At 45.3% G+C, this 15,863-nt stretch overlaps 1 protein-coding gene across 1 annotated transcript in view; it reads right to left on the minus strand.

Moving 5' to 3' along the window:
- Positions 1–15,863, minus strand: part of LOC126188854 (clavesin-2-like) — a 95,761-nt gene that overhangs the window by 29,005 nt on the left and 50,893 nt on the right. The window contains exons 3-4 of the mRNA XM_049930495.1: positions 10,404–10,563; positions 5,599–5,845 (exon numbers count right to left, since the gene is read on the minus strand). Coding sequence (XP_049786452.1) covers positions 5,599–5,845; positions 10,404–10,563 — 407 coding nt within the window. The remainder of the gene's footprint in view (positions 1–5,598; positions 5,846–10,403; positions 10,564–15,863) is intronic.

Raw genomic sequence — 15,863 nt, forward strand, 5'->3', positions numbered from 1 at the left:
CAGATTTTTTTTTTGCACGCGTTCTGTTTAGCGTCGAAGCGTCATTCACGAACAGCAGTAACGTAAACCGGCATAATATGCAGTATTGGGCAACGGAAAATCAACGATGGCTGCGACCTTGGTGGGTTAACGCATGGTGCGGCATTATGGGAGGAAGGATAATTGGCCCCCATTTTATCGATGGCAATCTAAATGTGCAATGTATGCTGACTACGTAATGTTCTACCGATGTTACTACAAGATGTTTCGCTGCATGACAGATTGGCGATGTACTTCCAACATGATGGATGTCCGACACATAGCTCGCGTGCGGTTGTAGCGGTATTGAATAGCATATATCATGACAGGTGGATTGGTCGTCGAAGCACCATACCGCGCCCCAACGTTCAGCGGATCTGACGTCCCCGGATCTCTTTCTGTGGGGAAACTTGAAGGATATTTGCTATCGTGATCCACCGACAACGCCTGACAACATGTGTCAGCACATTGTCAATGCATGTGCGAACATTACGGAAGGCGAACTACTCGCTGTTGAGAGGAATATCGTTACATGTATGCGTTCTCAGAAATGATAAGTTCACAAAGGTACATGTATCACATTGGAACAATCGAAATAAAATGTTCAAAAGTACCTATGTTCTTAATTTTAATTTAAAATCCACATGTTACCAACTGTTGGTCTAAAATTGTGAACCATATGTTTATGACTATTACAAAGCGAAAAAAGTGGTCCAACATAAAGTTATATTTCTTTACATACTACACGTGTGGTGTTACCGCCAGACACCACACCTGATAGGTGGTAGCCTTTAAATCGGCCGCGGTCCGTTAGTATACGTCGGACCCGCGTGTCTCCACTATCAGTGATTGCAGACCGATCGCCGCCACACGGCAGGTCTAGTCTAGAGAGACTCCCTAGCACTCGCCCCAGTTGTACAGCTGATTTTACTAGCGATGGTTCACTGTCTACATATGCTCTCATTTGCAGAGACGACAGTTTAGCATAGCCTTAAACTACGTCATTTGCTACGTCCTAGCAAGGCACCATATTCAGTTATTATAATTACAATCTTCAAAAATGTATTCTGAACAGATAATATTGTGAATCATGTACCGTCAAGAGCGACGTTCATCATTAATGGATTAAAGTTAAGTATCAAACTAATTACGTCCGATTTCTGAATTCTAATTCATTGTCATTTACAGACCTCACGTCAGTATAGTTCTTCCCTCCTCACGCCAGCCTGCGTGAGCTAAAACCCGTGCATTTCGGCCTCCACTCATAACACACCGAGCGAGGTGGCGTAGTGGTTAGCACACTGGACTCGTATTCGGGAGGACGACGGTTCAATCCCGCGTCCGGCCATCCTGATTTAGGTTTTCCGTGATTTCCCTAAATCGCTCCAGGAAAATTCCGGGATGGTTCCTTTGAAAGGGCACGGCCGATTCCTTCCCCGTCCTTCCCTACTCCGATGAGATCGATGACCTCGCTGTTTGGTCTCTTCCCCCAAACAATGCAATCCAATCCACTCATAACACGATGTTGGCTCTTCTGCTAACACAAAAACACGAATATGTAATAAAAAATTGGGGTTCCTTTTTAAAAAAAAACGCAGTTGATATCCGTTTGACCTATGGCAGTGGGCCAACCATAGCGGGCCAACCATAGCGCCATCTGGTTTCCCACTTCAAGCTAGGCATGTTTCGTTCTTCGTTTGACGCTTATTTTGTGAGATATTTGGCCCGGTCACGACAATGGACCCCCTTGTATATGTAACGGTTCTTCTATGACGAACGTTAGTATTTCACTTGTACCGCTCTTATAAATAACGGAGATAGAATTATGTATTAAGGAACACTGCTGAGCGGACGGATGTCGTATGGGATTGATTCTATATTAATTTGTTTTTAAAAGAAGTTTCAGAATGAGAATGTCTAAGGGCACCAGCAACGTCCGGAAATAAAACTGAACTCTGCGTGAACAGACCATGAAGGCACAACGGTACCGACCGGCCGCCGTGTCATCCTCAGACCACAGACACCATTGGATGCGGATATGGAGAGGCATGTGCTCAGCATACAGCTCTTCCGGCCGTATGTCAGTTTACGAGACTGGTGCCTCTACTTCTCCATCAAGTAGCTCCTCAGTTTGCCTCACAAGGGCTGAGTCCACGTAGCTTGCCGATAGCGCTCGGCAGTCAGGATGGTTACCCACTCAAGTGCTAACCCAGCCCGACCTCACAGCCTTACTTCCACCAGTACCTCGTCTCCTACCTTCCAAACTTTACAGAAGCTCTCCTGCGAACCAAGCAAGACCAGCACTCCTGAAAGAAAGGGTATTGCATTGGTGGAAGTAAAGCTGTGAGGACGGAGCGTGAGTCGTGCTTGGGTAGCTCACTTGATAGACCAGTTGCCCGCGAAACGCAAAGGTCCCGAGTTCGAGTCTCCTTCCAGCACACAATTTTAATCTGCCAGGAAGTTTCATAACAGCGCACACTCCGCGGCAGAGTGAAAATCTCATTCTGGCAAGTGTAAGCATGTATGGAGGTGAAAAATATATGTCAACAGTTTGGACAAGAAGAGAATAGAAGCTTTTCAAGCGTGGTGCTACAGAAGAATGCTGAAGATTGGATGCGTAGATCGTGTATCTAATGAGGAGATAATGAAAAGAATTGGTGAGAATAGAAATTTGTAGCACAAGTTGACTAAAAGAAGGTATTGGTTGACAGGACACCAGGACACTTTCTGAGACTTTAGTACTAAAGGGAAATGTGGCAGTGCAAGAATAGTAGAGTTAGTCCTAGAGATGAAGACAGTAAGCAGGTTCATAGCGATGTAGGCTGCGGTAGTTTCTCGTAGATAGAGTAGAATGGAGAGCTACATCAAACAAGTCTTCGAAGTGGGGACCACAACATGAACATAATGATAAACAGTGAATTCAGGGATTTGAATTCACGGAATTATGACGTGCGCTGCATGTACAGATTATTATAATGATTATTATCATTATTTTTGAAGAATACATGTGAACTGCATTAACTTTCTTGGTAGTTTGTGATTAATTGTGTGGTAATAAGGAGCTGTTATTATAAGTTTTAAGAATAATTTACAGTGCAACATTTTTTTTGTTTGTGCCAATAATTAAAGTTCCAGTTTCAAAACTCTGTCGGAGGAGAACCACTGCATAGAATGACCTCAAATTTGAACAGCATGTTATTGATGCAAAGGGAAAAAAATTAACGAATATTTGACCGATAGGTAACGCTGTAAGCGCAGAATATGAATCCAAGAGATGCGTCCGAGATGCCCAATCTGACTGTCTCTGTGAATGATCGCGCGCTGCTGGTGTACTTTTACAAAAACGGCTACTGTGCGTCAGTAGTCCTGCAGAAGTTCCAGACACTCAAGGGAATGAAAGAAAGGCATTGGTCCGATGTCTACTAACGACCTGGAGAAAATGTTTCCAAAATTCGAAAACACAGGTTCTTTTTAAGTGCAATGTGGCAGAGGGAGGAAAACAGTTGGTACATTTGTCGATGATGTGGCCACAACACTGCATAACATGTCGAGCGGTGGTGTGCAAACATGGGCTGCGCGGACGGCTGAACGTTCAGTGCATAATATCCTACGAAACATCCTGCACTGTTGTTCTTATTAAATGACCCAGCAAGGTAAACGTTCGCTCTGGAATGTCTTGCTCACATGGATGCGGGCAGTGAATGGTCATTGAACATTTTGTGGAGAGACGAAGCCCACAGTGGACATTTCAGTACTCACAATTGCAGAACATGGGCAAAAGAAAATCCGTACGCACATCAACAGGTACCATTTCATTCTACACAATTGACGATTGGTGTAGCTTGACAGCACCGTTTGTCGCAAGGCGTATTTTCTCGAGGAGATGAGTCATGTTACCTATGCCGTTACTGGTTAACGCGGTGAAAGTTTTTGCGCACCAGCGTGATATGAACCTTTCAACAGCGTGGATATGGGGGAAGAATCATATTTATGCAAGATGCGTCTCTCCGCAGGTTGCACAGCCAGTGAAGTAGCTGCTCGAGAGACATTTTGGAAATGCTAAAATTATCAGCCTTCATTTCTCCGCAACCTGGTTGCCCAGTTCACCTGACCCTAATCCGTGTGAGTTCTGGCTGTGGGGTTATCTGAGTGCTGTTGTGTTCAGTGCTATAATTACAAACGTACCCGCATTGAAGACACGTATTGTGCATTGCATTCTGATCGTGAACCCCGACGCACTCCAGTGTGTTGTGGAAGACGCTGTTCCTCGATTTCAACTTGTGGCACAAAACGGTGCACGAAAGTTAGACACCGCTGTAATTTAGTTTTCTTGGCGATTTTGGTCCTAGGACAGTTAAAACAGATGTAATTTTGCTTTTTACTTGTTTTTTTTTTTTGTCTCAGAACAATTAAAAAGCGATTTTCCCCATCTGATATGTTACGATCTTGCCGTAGCGGATGGGCTCACCTAGCTAGTGTTCAATTTTTTTTTTACTCCATGACGTTTCCCCTGAGTCAGCAATATTCTGTTCAAATGTGATGCGATTTTGAGGAGTGGTTCTCTTCCTACAACTTTTTGAAACTGGAACTTTAACTAGGATAGAGGGAAACATTCCACGTGGGAAAAATATATCTAAAAACAAAGATGTTGTGACTTACCAAACGAAAGTGCTGGCAGGTCGATAGACACACAAACAAACACAAGGATACACAAAATTCAAGCTTTCGCAACAAACGGTTGCTTCATCAGGAAAGAGGCAAGGAGAGGGAAAGACGAAAGGATGTGGGTTTTAAGGGAGAGGGTAAGGAGTCATTCCAATCCCGGGAGCGGAAAGACTTACCTCGGGGGGGGGGGGGGGGGGGGGGAAGGACAGGTATACACTCGCATACACACACATATCCATCCGCACATACACAGACACAGACTGCTTGAGTCTGTGTATGTGCGAATGGATATGTGTGTGTGTGCGAGTGTATACCTCTCCTTTTCCCCCCTGAGGTAAGCCTTTCCGCTCTCGGGATTGGAATGTCTCCTTACCCTCTCCCTTAAAACCCACATCCTTTCGTCTTTCCCTCTCCTTCCCTCTTTCCTGATGAAGCAACCGTTTGTTGCGAAATCTTGAATTTTGTGTGTATGTTTGGATGTGTGTGTGTGTGTGTGTGTGCGCGCGTGAAGGGGAGAATTATACGTTATTCCTCACTCAAGACGCAGATACATTCCTACTTTTCACATCTAAAAAATGTCGCTGAGGAATTCGAAATTTGTGTGTCATGGTTCGCTAATTCTGTGCGTATTTCGCCAAGATATCTCGCCGTCTACAGATAATGATTTTGGTAGAAGACCTTAGGGAGTCTGATTAGCGATTATAGTGAAACATACGCGTTGTTGTCGTTATGGCAACGTTTTGTACCAGATCTTAATAACGCCCTATGTCGAAACGCATTATAAAGTTTCAACGACTAGGTCAGACACACCGGCCAGACCTTAGAAAGAAGGGCTACGATGATGGTAAACTGAAAGGCTCTGCTAGCGTACCAGATCTGAGGGAAAGTATAATTTACAGTAGATTTACCACTGACCGTATAAATAGAAACAGTTTTTCGAGCTAGACTGCTCCCGAATGCCAGAATGTGGGACATGGCCAAGTGCTTCAGATCGACGATGAGAATATTGCCAAGAGCGTAGTCAAGTGCCAGCATAGTTTCTGTGGCGATGATCACGTGCTTGCAGATAGCCGCGACGTCGATCTCCTTTGTTGGAGGCATGAACACGATCGTTGTTACGCGGAAGCCATCGGGCGTCAGCTGAGGGATTCCGTAGAACATCCTGCAAGAGAAACACAGTGACTATCATTGGTCTACATACAAACCATGAAATGTGTCAACTTATAGCTACGTGATGCAGATATCTTGTCTGTCTCTCTACCTCGAGGTCTGAGTGCAAAAACTAGTCAACCCATGAGATACCACGCTAATACCTCTAATACCTTGGAACGTCGCCTGTTGCCTCGATAGTGGTTTCAACTGGACGAAGAAGGGCGGGTGCTAAGGCAGAGGGGTTCTGGGCGCTTCAGTCCGGAAGCACGTTGCTGCTACGGTCGCAGGTTCGAATCCTGCCTCGGGCATGGGTGTGTGTGATGTCCTTAGGTTAGTTAGGTTTAAGTAGTTCTAAGTCTAGGGGATTGATGACCTCAGACGTTAAGCCGTGCTTGGAGTCATTTGAACCATTTGGACGACGAAGAGAACTCCAAAATTCCTTCTGGTATGCCGTTTCCAGCTGAGACCACCCACTGATGAACAGATTCCGTATAACTACGAAACTGTGGGGATATTGACTGCTACGTTTCAGATAGTCCCACACATTTTCAATAGGTTTCAGATCCCTGAATTGGCAGAACAGTCGAGCTACCTGTGTAGTCATCGAACCAGAAACGTAAGTGTGCAGCCCTCTGAACATTTCTACTGTCATATTGAAGGACGTGATTGTTCACAGCATACTCAATATGAAGATCCAGAAGACAGGAAACACTTGCATACCGTGAATGCCAAAGAAATGTTATGGTTCGTGGGATGTCTGTTTTTACCGGAGTGAATCATTGATGGTGTGCTTCAGGATGTTCAACCGATTTGTTATTTCCATTTTACGCACAATATTTTGATGCTCATCCAATCGTCTTCTTCAGATATCTTATATCTGGGGGAAAGCGAACAGCAAAAATGTTGCTCAAATGTGTGTAAAATCTTATGGGACTTAACTGCTAAGGTCTTCAGTCCCTAAGCTTACACACTACTTAACCTAAATTATCCTAAGTACAAACACATAAACCCATGCCCGAGGGAGGACTCGATCCTCCGCCGGGATCACCCACACAGTCCATGACTGCTGCGCCTTCGACCGCTCGGCTAATCCCGGGGGGCGCTGCGGACACCAAATTCGCAACTTTGCTCTCATTGTACACCATCTTCGTCAGATGTGTCTCCGGTAAACGCACATTATACTCAGTATCGATGCAGTATCCGGCCATACGATAATCCCACTTTCTGAATTCTTCGAGCTAATCGCGGGAAAGTTCGAAGATGGTTTCACTGAACTTTATAGGCACTTTCTGACGTCAACTTATTTCTGTTCCGACGGGAAACATTGTGAACCAACAGATGACATGGCGATGGGAAATCTTTACTGCATTTCAGGGCGCACTTACATATACAAAACTTTGAAGCAAAAGCTCTAAAATCCGCCAAGGTCAAACCTACGTGGTCGTATTGGTACGCTGATGAGACGTTAAAAATCTGGAAGAGTTCCTGGATTATTTGTACGCTATCCAACCTACTAATAATCCATGACATAACTTAAAAAAGCGCTACCTTTCGTCGACGTGTTAGTTAAGGCAAAACCGGCGGAATCGCTAGGTGCGAGTGTATATGAAAAAACCACGTGCCCTGACATCTATCCCCATGCTTTGGGTCATCATCATCCGTCACAACATTCAGTGGTGCCTCCATGTCGACATCATCTTACTGTGCTGATTCGATACAATCCACTGGCTGATACCTCACTTTCTAGCCTTGCATCAGTGGTGGAGCGTCCAGTGAGCTTTCTTAAGGACTGGATGATCTTTTACCTGGTGAGCTTAGATCACTATGATTAATTATATAACTATGATCAGTAGCTGCAAAGAATGTCAACAAAGCGCGTAACATGTACTACGTATATTTATATAATTGAGTAATTTTATTTTCTAGTTATTCCTTAGTTCTTCTACTAGCTGAGTACTCGGCGCTATGCTGATAGATATAAGGACGATAAATAATTTTCCTTTCGAAGGCTCTACTCAACACCTTGCCCATACGTCGGTACTTGTGTACCCACATCGGAGTCACGTTGGGTTGCATATAGGCTGTAGCAACGCCCTCAAACCAAAACTTTTTGGTCGACCCTTGTACATATTCCAGTCTTCTGTTAGTCCATGTCCTCCTTCACTGTCCAATACCCCCTCTCTCTACCACCCACTCTTTGTGCCCGTCTCCTCTGTCGCCTCTCTCTGTCCATATGCTCGTTCCCTCTCTGCCCCTCTCCTTTTCTGGTTTACAGCAGCCTATGTATTTTTGTTTCAGGCAAAATGACACACTCTCGCAACATTATTTCCAAGAGCAAACTGCAAGACATGCTTTACTGCACAAAAAAATCAAACAAACGAATAACTCCGGAATCAACAATCGTTCCCAAAATTATTTTTTTTTCCTGTTTCCTGCAGTAATTTCCCTCAAGGACATAGATTTGTAAAACATTACGTCACTCCGTCTTGCCTTGATAACGTTTCGTCGCTAACGGCGCTACTGTTATCCGGGAAGAACAAACGATCGTTCAAGAAACGTATTTTTAGTGACATCTTCCATCCCAAAAGGTGGTACGATCTCTGTAGTTTCTATATAATACTGCGACGGTTCTCTGCCTTACAGTTGCAAAAAATTCACTTACAGACATTTGCTAAAGAAAGCCTTGCCATTTTTTGAACTTCACTCAACAAATCAAGGAAATGTTCATCAAATATTAATCTCCCAATTCGCAGACGTACAAAATCCTCCTCCCCCCACCCCCCCACCACACACACACACACACACACACACACACACACACACACACACACGCACAATCACTTTATTTTGACTTCAGCACTCCTTGAAATCTACTCTCGCAAGTACATGAATTCACATGAAGTTATGTTCATGGCTTTCGCAAATGTTTTGGCGGAATCCAGTTCACTGTGAAGCGGCTGAAGACACACATTTTCGGGGTCAGAAGTATTAACCATATTCGTCTGCCAAGGCAGTAGTCTACCCAAAGCAGGCCACTTTTTTCCAGTAATGGTTCCTCGTTTTCAGCTTCTGCTGTTTCACTCTTACAGAAAGTAGCAGTCCTACAAGCCGATAAAAGTCATTAATACCTTGAACCTTCACTTATACGCCACACGTATTTGTAAAGGTGCGTTTACATCTGTACACCTTGCGGCTAGTTGCCGCGCGGATGTACTTGCTCCACATGCAAGAAGAGGCATGTGTCCTCCCGTCTCCTAAGTGAAGACTCCTGCGCCCGCGAGCGCACAATTCAGAGGCATACGCGACTTTGCACTGGTGCATGCGACTCCTTGCCTCTTCGTGCAATGGCTGCATGCACCTAGCGCACACGGGAAATCGCACAGGTGTAAAAGCATCTTAATACTGGACAAACACGAGCAGCAGTTTAAAGCTCTCGTATGTCTCCATCAGATCAACTGCATAAGCAGAGGTGTTATTTGATGTGTCATATACTCCCCTTCCCATTTAAGAAAAATATGACTTGAATCCAAAATGGCGGATTTCAATATGGCGGCCATGAATGACATTCACACCAAAAGTTGCGGCCCCACATCAAACCTATGTTACCATATCACATTTCAATTTTCCCTATAATCTTCCAACTTATGAAGGTGTCCAAGCAGTTTTGACTCGCCCTGTATTTCATTCTGGACCGAGAATTAATAATTGCCTATTTTTCTTGTCATGCTTTTACAGTTGTTTATTACTGGTGGTGATTTGTTCATGCTCCTTCTACATTAAGGTTGAAAAAAATTCAAAGGCGCAGGTTATTTTACGGAGTGTTCTATTTCAAGCGATATTAAGTTTGACATTTTTATAATCTGAGCGTTGAACCCCTTACTTATGTAACCCTATGTATGTCGTCGGAGTAACTGAGTCAGATTAATAAACATATTTATTAAATGTTAAGGATTCGCGCCCGCTCGTCTCCCAGCCACTTTCCACGCCCACTGTCTCCTGCGCACATATCTAGGTACAGAACAGTAGCCGGCCGAAGTGGCCGTGCGATTCTAGGCGCTGCAGTCTGGAACCGCGAGACCGCTACGGTCGCAGGTTCGAATCCTGCCTCGGGCATGGATGTGTGTGATGTCCTTAGGTTAGTTAGGTTTAAGTAGTTCTAAGTTCTAGGGGACTAATGACCTCAGAAGTTGAGGCCCATAGTGCTCAGAGCCATTTTAGAACAGAAGAGTAACTAGCATGCAGTGCTTTCAAGGATTTCAATAGATAGAACAGAGGGTGTCATAACAGACCAACAGGCAAGAACGGATTTCTTTTTCGAATTCAGCACCCGCGACTTAACAAAGACACTAATGACTTACAAACATGTTATCCACCAGTAAAACCACCTGTTGCAGATACCAGTAGAAAGCAGAACTGTATCTCTCTTGAGACATTCTTAAAATATTCGCTTATATCAGCAGAGCCCTGACATTTATAAAATTAATGTTCTAAAGCTGTGTAATAGAGATATTGTCCTATTACCTGTCGCGACAGCTATTGACAGAATTTAGACAGGGAATAATACTCACACAGTTTCGGTGCTCTGTCGGATGTTGCTGTCAAGGGGATCTCTGTTCAGAAGCAGCTCAGGAAAGACGTTCTTCAAAGAAAAGTAGGCGTCCAGCGCCTTCTTTGTACGTTCTATCTTGCACTTGTAGATTATGTGCAGGCGCTCCAGTCGGTCGTCATCTGCGTGAGGGTGAAAAGCATGATGTCAGTAGAGATAGAACTCTGACCAGAAGCAATACGACTAGAGAGTATTTTGAGTTTTACCATCATTCGTCGTTACTCTCAGGCCAACAACCTCACGAACAAAGTAAGAGCACATAGATTATCAGACCAGTTGTGTGATTGGATTGAAGAGTTCCTAGATAACAGAACGCAGCATGTCATTCTCAATGGAGAGAAGTCTTCCGAAGTAAGAGTGACTTCAGGTGTGCCGCAGGGGAGTGTCGTAGGGCCGTTGCTGTCAACAATATATATAAATGATCTTGTGGATAACATCGGACTTTCACCGATTCTAGCCGGCGGAAGTGGCCGAGCGGTTCTAGGAGCTTCAGTCTGGAACCGCGTGACCATTACGGTCCCAAGTTCGAATCCTGCCTTGGGCATGTATGTGTGTGATGTCCTTAGGTTAGTTAGGTTTAAGTAGTTCTAAGTTCTAGGGGACTGATGACCTCAGACGTTAAGTCCGATAGTGCTCAGAGCCATTTTCACTGAGGCTATTTGCGGATGATGCTGTAGTATATCGAGAGGTTGTAATAATGGAAAATTGTATTGAAATGCAGGAGAATCTGCAACGAATTGACGCATGGTGCAGGGAATGGCAAATGAATCTCAATGTAGACAAACGTAATGTACTGCGAATACATAGAAAGAAATGTCCTTTATCATTTAGCTACCATATAGTAGGTCAGCAACTCGAAGCAGTTAATTCCATAAATTATGTGGGAGTAGGCATTAGGAGTGATTTAAAATGGAATGACCATATAAAATTAATCGTCGGTAAAGCAGACGCCAGACAGAGATTCATTGCAAGAATGCTAAGGAAATGCAGTCCGAAAACAAAGGAAGTAGGTTACAGTATACTTGTTCGCCCACTGCTTGAATACTGCTCACCGGTGTGGGATCCGTACCAGATAGGCTTGATAGAAGACACAGAGAAGATCCAACGGAGACCAGAGCGCTTCGTTACAGGATCATTTAGTAACCGCGAAAGCGTTACGGAGATGATAGATGAACTCTGCAGGAGAGACGCTCAGTAGCTCGGTACGGGATTTTGTTGAAGTTTCGAGATCATACCTTCACCGATGAATCAAGCAGTATATTAGTCTCTCGTACGTATATCTCGCGAAGAGACCATGAGGATAAGATCAGAGAGATAAGGCCCACACGGAGGCATACCGACAATCCTTCTTTCCACGAACGATACAAGACTGGAACAGAAGGGAGAACCGATAGAGGTACTCAGGGTACCCTCCACCACACACCTTCAGGTGGCTTGCGGAGTATGAATGTAGATGTAGATCAAGTTTAACGCCATCCATTCAAGACTTTCGTGATGAGGAATCATCTATCATAATATAAATACAGAAAACTGCGACCAGTCACTGTTTTTAAATAGATATTTATTTCATAAACCGGTTTTCGAACTTTTTCAGGCTTTTCTTCAGATGGTGCACAGCAGGTTACAAGACTGTTTCAAAGCACAATTCTTGGGATTGGCTCTGGAGCCAGAAGATGGAAAGTGCTTGAATCTGTCGACATGTATACTGTTTATATGTCGATTAAGAGCCGAAAATGAGGTCTGTATTTACTGGGACTCTATGGGCTGCTTTGTTGTCAAAACCTCCCAATCAGCTTCCACTGTCGTGGACAGCTGGTATCACATCACTCACATACATACCGTAGATACGAAACTTTGCCACCGGCCAGTACGTGCAGTACAACCTGTGCTCGTTACAAAGGACCTCATACGAAAATATAATTTACGCAGAGACACTATATGTTTCTGTTTTCATCTAATAAGGTCAATGTAAGAGGAAATATTTTAATCAAACTGTCATTAATATCAATGCCCAAAAACAGAATAAATCAATAAAAAACTAAAAGAACAAACTTCAGCTGATCTGGTGTCTTATTTCTATTCTTACCTTAACATACACTGAAGAACCAAAGAAACTGATACACCTGAAATGCCGCATCACGACGTGGCATGGACTCGACTAACCCCTGAATTACTGCTGGAGGGAATTGACACTATGAATCCTGCAGGGCTGTCTACAAACCCGTAAGAATACGAAGGGGTGCAGGACAGCACATTGCAAGACATCCAAGATATCCTCCATAATGTTCATGTCTGGGGAGTTTGGTGGCCAGCGGAAGTGTTTAAACTCAGAAGATTGTTCCTGGAGCCATTCTGTAGCAATTCCGGACGGGTGAGGCGTCACATTGTCCTGCTGGAATTTCCCATGTCCGTCGGAATACGCAATGGGTATGAATGGATGCAGGTGATCAGACAGGATGCTTATGTTCGTGTCACATGTCATAGTCGTATCTAGACTTATCAGCGGTCCCACATCACTCCAACTGCACACGCCCCAAACCGTTACAGAGCCTCTGGCAGCTTGAACAGTACCCTGGTGTCGTGCAGGGTCCATGGATATTGAGGCTGTCTCCGTACCCGTACACGTCCATCCGCTCGATATAATTGGAAACGAGACTCTTCCGATCAGGCAATATGTTTCCAGTCATCAACAGTCCAGCGTCGGCGTTGACGGGACCAGGCGAGGCGTAAATCCTTGTGTCGTGCAGTCATCAACTGTAGAAGAGTGGGCCTTCGGCTCCGAAAGTCCATATCGATGGTGTTTCGTTGAATGGTTCGCACGCTGACACTTGTTAATGACCCAGCATTGAAATCAGCTGCAATCTGCGGAAGAGTAGCAGTTGTGTCACGTTGAACCATTCTCTTCAATCGTCTTGGTCCCATTCTTCCGGGATTTTTTTTGGCCGCAGTAATGTCGGAGATCTGATGCTTTACCGGATTCCTGATATTCACCGTACACTCGTGAAATTATTGTACCGGAAAATCCCCACTTCATCAATATATCGGAGGTACTGTATCCCATGATCGTAACACGACGTTCAAACTCACGTAAATCCTGATAATCTACCATTACAGTAGCAGTAAACGACCGCAGCGCCGTATTCTGCCTGTTTATATATCTCTGTATTTGAATACGCATGCCTATACTAGTTTCTTTGGCCTTCAGTGTATGATAGAGTTAATTTGTGGGCAAATACTTCAGTCAAAGCTGGCGTTAACACGAATGCCCAAAAATAAAATGAAGTATTAGTATTTGTAGAAAATTGCAGCTGTTTGTGCTTACATTTAAAAAACAACAAGAATGGAAGTAGAAAAGCTGCTCACTTATGTCTGTTCTTACATTAAAATTATCTGGAATATGAGTGAAAGCAGATTCTTTTTACAGCAGCTACAGGTAATATACACTCCTGGAAATGGAAAAAAGAACACATTGACACCGGTGTGTCAGACCCACCATACTTGCTCCGGACACTGCGAGAGGGCTGTACAAGCAATGATCACACGCACGGCACTGCGGACACACCAGGAACCGCGGTGTTGGCCATCGAATGGCGCTAGCTGCGCAGCATTTGTGCACCGCCGCCGTCAGTGTCAGCCAGTTTGCCGTGGCATATGGAGCTCCATCGCAGTCTTTAACACTGGTAGCATGCCGCGACAGCGTGGACGTGAACCGTATGTGCAGTTGACGGACTTTGAGCGAGGGCGTATAGTGGGCATGCGGGAGGCCGGGTGGACGTACCGCCGAATTGCTCAACACGTGGGGCGTGAGGTCTCCACAGTACATCGATGTTGTCGCCAGTGGTCGGCGGAAGGTGCACGTGCCCGTCGACCTGGGACCGGACCGCAGCGACGCACGGATGCACGCCAAGACCGTAGGATCCTACGCAGTGCCGTAGGGGACCGCACCGCCACTTCCCAGCAAATTAGGGACACTGTTGCTCCTGGGGTATCGGCGAGGACCATTCGCAACCGTCTCCATGAAGCTGGGCTACGGTCCCGCACACCGTTAGGCCGTCTTCCGCTCACGCCCCAACATCGTGCAGCCCGCCTCCAGTGGTGTCGCGACAGACGTGAATGGAGGGACGAATGGAGACGTGTCGTCTTCAGCGGTGAGAGTCGCTTCTGCCTTGGTGCCAATGATGGTCGTATGCGTGTTTGGCGCCGTGCAGGTGAGCGCCACAATCAGGACTGCATACGACCGAGGCACACAGGGCCAACACCCGGCATCATGGTGTGGGGAGCGATCTCCTACACTGGCCGTACACCACTGGTGATCGTCGAGGGGACACTGAATAGTGCACGGTACATCCAAACCGTCATCGAACCCATCGTTCTACCATTCCTAGACCAGCAAGGGAACTTGCTGTTACAACAGGACAATGCACGTCCGCATGTATCCCGTGCCACCCAACGTGCTCTAGAAGGTGTAAGTCAACTACCCTGGCCAGCAAGATCTCCGGATCTGTCTCCCATTGAGCATGTTTGGGACTGGATGAAGCGTCGTCTCACGCGGTCTGCACGTCCAGCACGAACGCTGGTCCAACTGAGGCGCCAGGTGGAAATGGCATGGCAAGCCGTTCCACAGGACTACATCCAGCATCTCTACGATCGTCTCCATGGGAGAATAGCAGCTTGCATTGCTGCGAAAGGCGGATATACACTGTACTAGTGCCGACATTGTGCATGCTCTGTTGCCTGTGTCTATGTGCCTGTGGTTCTGTCAGTGTGATCATGTGATATATCTGACCCCAGGAATGTGTCAATAAAGTTTCCCCTTCCTGGGACAATGAATTCACGGTGTTCTTATTTCAATTTCCAGGAGTGTATATACAGGTACTGATTTATTTTAACAGTAGAGTGCTGGGACAAATGGTTCAAATGGCTCTGAGCACTATGGGACTCAACTTCTGAGGTCATCAGCCCCCTAGAATTAGAACTACTTAAACCTAAGGACATCACAAACAATCATGCCCGAGGCAGGATTCGAACCTGCGACCGTAGCAGCAGCGCGGTTCCGGACTGGAGCGCCTAGAACCGCTCGGCCACCACGTGCTGGGACATTTAGACATACAGTACAGGATGTATTCTATGGTACGATATTTAAAGTTATTTACGATGAGACTCTACGGAAAAGGGAGACGGAAATCTAATAGTTAGGATGTAAAGAGAGGGAGAGAGGCTGGGACATTGGGTTGTGTGTGACGAGGGGGGGGGGGGGGTAGTTAGTTGACTAATTTGCTGTTTTAAACTATTAAGTCTTCAAAATTCTGAAGGGAAAAGTTGTTTCTTAAACCTACTGTTCTTTGAGTGGGTAGTCAGATGCTGTGTGTTGATAAAGATTTCAGTTTCTGTAAAAATGTCAAGTGCCATGCCTTTGTTGGCT

Source organism: Schistocerca cancellata, chromosome 5 (genome assembly GCF_023864275.1).
Source record: "Schistocerca cancellata isolate TAMUIC-IGC-003103 chromosome 5, iqSchCanc2.1, whole genome shotgun sequence".
Classification (NCBI taxonomy): domain Eukaryota; kingdom Metazoa; phylum Arthropoda; class Insecta; order Orthoptera; family Acrididae; genus Schistocerca; species Schistocerca cancellata.